Source organism: Coregonus clupeaformis, chromosome 17, assembly GCF_020615455.1.
Source record: "Coregonus clupeaformis isolate EN_2021a chromosome 17, ASM2061545v1, whole genome shotgun sequence".
In the NCBI taxonomy this organism is placed as follows: domain Eukaryota; kingdom Metazoa; phylum Chordata; class Actinopteri; order Salmoniformes; family Salmonidae; genus Coregonus; species Coregonus clupeaformis.
The window spans coordinates 73,951,889-73,956,444 of record NC_059208.1 but is presented as its reverse complement, the minus strand read 5'-3'; the positions used below and the strand labels follow the sequence as shown (position 1 = coordinate 73,956,444).

The 4,556-nt window shown below is 40.5% G+C and overlaps 1 protein-coding gene across 1 annotated transcript; it reads right to left on the bottom strand.

Annotated features, from left to right (window-relative positions):
* Window positions 1–795: 795 nt before the first annotated feature.
* On the bottom strand, window positions 796–4,292 carry tspan13a (tetraspanin 13a). Its single transcript, XM_045226691.1, has 6 exons — window positions 4,087–4,292; window positions 3,211–3,378; window positions 2,460–2,540; window positions 2,081–2,194; window positions 1,854–1,967; window positions 796–1,019 (listed from the first exon to the last, which is right to left on the bottom strand). Exons 1-6 carry the CDS (start codon window positions 4,147–4,149, stop codon window positions 945–947), a joined length of 615 nt encoding a protein of 204 aa, XP_045082626.1. The 5' UTR covers window positions 4,150–4,292; the 3' UTR covers window positions 796–944.
* Window positions 4,293–4,556: the final 264 nt, after the last annotated feature.

The window sequence follows — 4,556 nt, the reverse complement described above, 5'->3', positions numbered from 1 at the left end:
TCTGTAACTAAAGTAGATCTCAGATGGGGTTGGACAAATGAGGCAAGGCAAGTTTCTATTCAAACCCAAATGTTCACTGGAGAACAGTAAAACTAGTGTGATTCGGAGGAAGCATTGAAGTCACACTACCCTATTTCCCTTGAAAAATAAATCAGCAGTAACATTTCTTCCTGAAGCTCATTTTGAGAATTGTACTTTTGGTTGTGACATTGTCACAGTGTGAGTGATAATAGCCTACACTATATGTTTAGAAATGGGTTGCAATATGAACTGATACCAAATCAGTGAGTAATGCTTGATGCTTTCAGTTCTCAGATGAATAGAACGATACAGCCTAATTGTTCAGAAAAATACCAAAAAGCTTAATGTCTGGATTGGTACATGTCCTGTGAAGTGATCAACTCTATCTAAACTTTAGTAGAGCTGAATCTGAATAAAAGGATGAATCTGTCAGCATCTATGTGACATCTAATACCCTCCCATACACTGCAACAAAGACAGCATTGTGTAGGTACCCAAAGAATGCCAGACACCTAACCACGAAACATTTCTCTCTGCCTTTACCCTCTGTCTGTGCTCTGTTTGCATAAGGTGTGCATGCTTGGTGTATGACATTTGCTCACGACTCCGATCAATGACCTCAGTCAGATTAAACCTTAAAGTAACTGCTCTCAATTTCAGTGTCCGTCACTGCTTCAACAGGAAAGCAGTTTGGTTGCTTCATAATCACTCAAAGTTTCAAATTGATTGGAATTGTTTGTTTTCAATGACTTTGTCAAAAAAAAGTCAATAGTATTAGTTATATCAACACATAGTTATATTATCACAGTAATGGAAATATCTGAATAGGAAACATTGTACAATCGTAATATAAGTCACACATGATCTCCAAAGCACAAAAATCTAAATACAAATCCATGACAGTGCAAAGTTGGGTTTACTAGTTACAGAAAGGCACTAGAGTTTGGACGGGAATCCTTCTGATTTCTGTATCTGTGCGTTAGCCACACTCCCAGGATCTGAAATGAGACAGAACAAAATGTGGCTTAATATGTGATTAAATTAATCCTAAAGCGCAATATACACTTAGTGTACAAAACATTAGGAACACCTTCCTAATATTCAGTCGCACCCCCTTTTGCCCTCAGAAAAGCCTGCATTTGTCAGGGCATGGATTCTACAAGGTGTCAAGCGTTCTACAGGGATGCTGGCCCATGTCGACTCCAATGCATCCCACAGTTGTGCCAAGTTGGCTGGATGGCCTGTGGGTGGTTGACCATTCCTTGATAACCACGGGAAACTGTTGAGCGTGAAAACCCCAGCAGAGTAGCAGTTCTTGAGACTCAAACCGGTGCACCTGGCACCTGGCACCTATTACCATACCCTGTTCAAAGGCACTTAAATATTGCCCATTCACCCTCGAAATGGCACACATACACAATCAATGTCTCAATGCTTAAAAATCCTTCTTTACCCTGTCTCCTCCCCTTCACCCACACTGATTGAAGTGGATTTAACAAGTGACATCAATAAGGGATCATAGCTTTCACCTGAATTCACCTGGTCAGTCTGTCATGGAAAGAGCAGGTGTTCCTAATGTTTTGTACACTCAGTGTAGATATCCATAGATTTAGAATTGTTGAATTAATTCCTGAAGCCAAAGCCAAAATCAAGTCTAAAATGTAGAGTGTATGGATGACATAATATAAAAATGCAGACAGTAAAATTCCCCACTAAAAAGTGTTCTGTTTTCAGTGCCAATTTACATAGGAATCCCACAGCCTTTACTATGTTGCACAGCAAATTCCACCCATTGTCAGTGCATTGCTATGAGGCTACAGCAGGTTGCTAACCTCTGTGAAGCTGAAGAAGCATCCAATCCCACCCACAAAGCGTAAAACCTCCTCGGCGTGACTTTGGATGATTGGAGCACAAGGGTTGCAGGATAATGGGTTGGAGAAACAGTCCTGTAGTGTGAGGAAGTAAGTGGAGAGGACAGAATTTAGGTCATGTGTCCATCACTCAAGAATACTGACAAACATGTTCCTGGTTTTTACTGATAACAAGCCAGCGTCTTTACCGCATCACAGGTGCCATTATAGTTCGGATGGGAGAAGCCACAGCAGTTTAGAGTTTTCTCCACATCCTTCTGAGTGGCCTCTGACTTGTTCCAGCCCACCTCTAGGAGTTCATTCTACAGTGAGGGAAATGGATGAGGAGGTGCATGGAGAAATGAGGCTCTGGTCACAGAATTCAATCAGCATGTCATCAATCAGTGCTTCTTTGAGATCAACTGGAAACCGTTCACACTTTCCATTTATGTTGTGCATTAGCCATTTGTCAAAGGTCTAATACAGGACATAGAAGGAAAGTGTGAATGATTTCCAGTATTTATTTAAGGTGTTCTACAGATTAAGTGGTCATGAGTCACATTATACATATAATATATCGTCACGCACCTGCTGCTCTTTATTGATAGCCAGACATGCGGCAGACACTGACAGCTGCACCATGAACACCAGGAACAGGATAATCATGTACTGAGGCCAACTAAGGAAGCTCACGTGACATTCTGGAAACAAACTAGGCAACACTAGGCTGTGTATTTGAGAGAGAATTGTTCATTAAGTGAGAAAATATAAGTTATTAAGAGTAGTCTGGGTAGAGCAGTTAAAAACACATTGAGACTAAGATCCTCTAGCATACAGCAGTCCTCAGCGTTTGCTCCCTTAGGAAAAAAGATTGCAGTCAGAATCAGAGTGCAGTATAACTACAGTATGCTGCAAATACTGCATCCAAAATAACAGTTTTTCTTTACTGCAGTTAGAGTGCAGTATAACTGCAGTACACTACAGTTATTATGCAATTACTGCGTCCACAATACCACAGTCAACTGCAGTTACTGCACTTTTACTGCAGTTTCAAAACTGCAATCTTTTCTTTGTAAGGGTTTCAATATATCTTGTGTTGTAGTAATTTGTATTCACTTGACTTTGTAACGATATGTGACATGAATAGAACCCATTAAAGACACACAAAACCAACCCTGTGCAATCATATCACATGATGGTGATGACAAGTGAATGGATCTAGGATCAGCTTCCCTTGCCCCAATCCTAATCTTAACCATTAGTTGGGAAAATTAAAAAAAAAACTGACCCAAATTCAGTGTCTAGGGGCAACTTCACCCTACTCCTAATTGAAGGATACAAAGAACAGCAGGACCTGGTGGTGTTTCAGGGCTCCACAGAGGCCCACAAAGGCTACGAATAACAGGAAGATGCCCACGCCAATGACTCCAGCCACCACCCGAAAACTGGAGACCAGGCCAAACCACTTCCCCCAAGCAGCTACTCCAATCAGCAGCAAGCTCACCATCTGAAGACCAAGTACAATACAAAGTGATGACAGCAGTCCACTGGGAACTGAAAAGCACTCAAAAGGACACTTCATGCTGATTTCTTTGAGTATGCAAAGTCACCTTCAGCTTGATTATGTATTTATTAAAGTCTGTTTAGACTGAAGTTACATTAAATAAATACATACATTGAATACATAATACAATATTTATTAAGACATTTAGGAAGTATCACACATTGAGTATTTTGATTATATTATACATTAATTGCAAGAATTGTATGACTATAATTTATCACACTATACAGATATGGTTTAGACCAGCGGTTCCCAACCTTTTTCGGTTACTGTACCACCAACTACATTTTACTCTGCCCAGAGTACCCCTGAAGTAATCCCATAAATGCATTTGACCAGTAGGCCTATGGTATCATGAGGCTTCTTAAGTACCCCCAGTGGATAGGCCAAGTGCCCCCAGGGGTCATGGTACCCCTGGTTGGGAACCAATAGTTTAGACTTTTCATTAACTGAGAGACACTCTCGCAACTGTTTGGAATGTTGCCTACTTTCATTTTGATAGGAGTCACAACGACTTAATTTGCATGATAGCCTTCTTGTCCTGGCTATATCATTCTTGACTAGAATCATGCTGGCTTTTGCACTTTCATTAATAGCCTTTCATCAAAAACAATTCGGTCCCATATGGAAACATCTATGCGTGGTACTTACAACATAAAGTATGTTCAGCGCGCATAAGGAATTCTTGGTGCAAACAAATCCTCCGCAAACCATTGTCGATCTTCGTTTTTTATCCTCTCGCACAAAGCAATTCTCAGACTCAAATGTATCCAAATTGGAAAACGAATAAGTCTTATCATAGAATGACAAACAGTGTCTGGGGCGTTTTACAGGTGGGCAGGATTCGAAGGAGGGACAAGTCCAGGGATATAGGTTTGCAACTTACCTGATTGGTCGTCTTGAAATGATGTGCAAACATCGCTAAAAAAAATTTTTGTGACGGCTGAGCGAAGTGATTGTCCAAGTGTTATTTTAATCACCAGATACTGTGTATGTTGAGGTTTACTAGGACTAGGCTGCACTCGTAAGACATTTCACATGAAATATTCCCTTACGAAAAAAGGGAACAGTATCCAAAAATAACATTTTTTTTACTGCAGTCATTTTGCAGTGTAACTGCA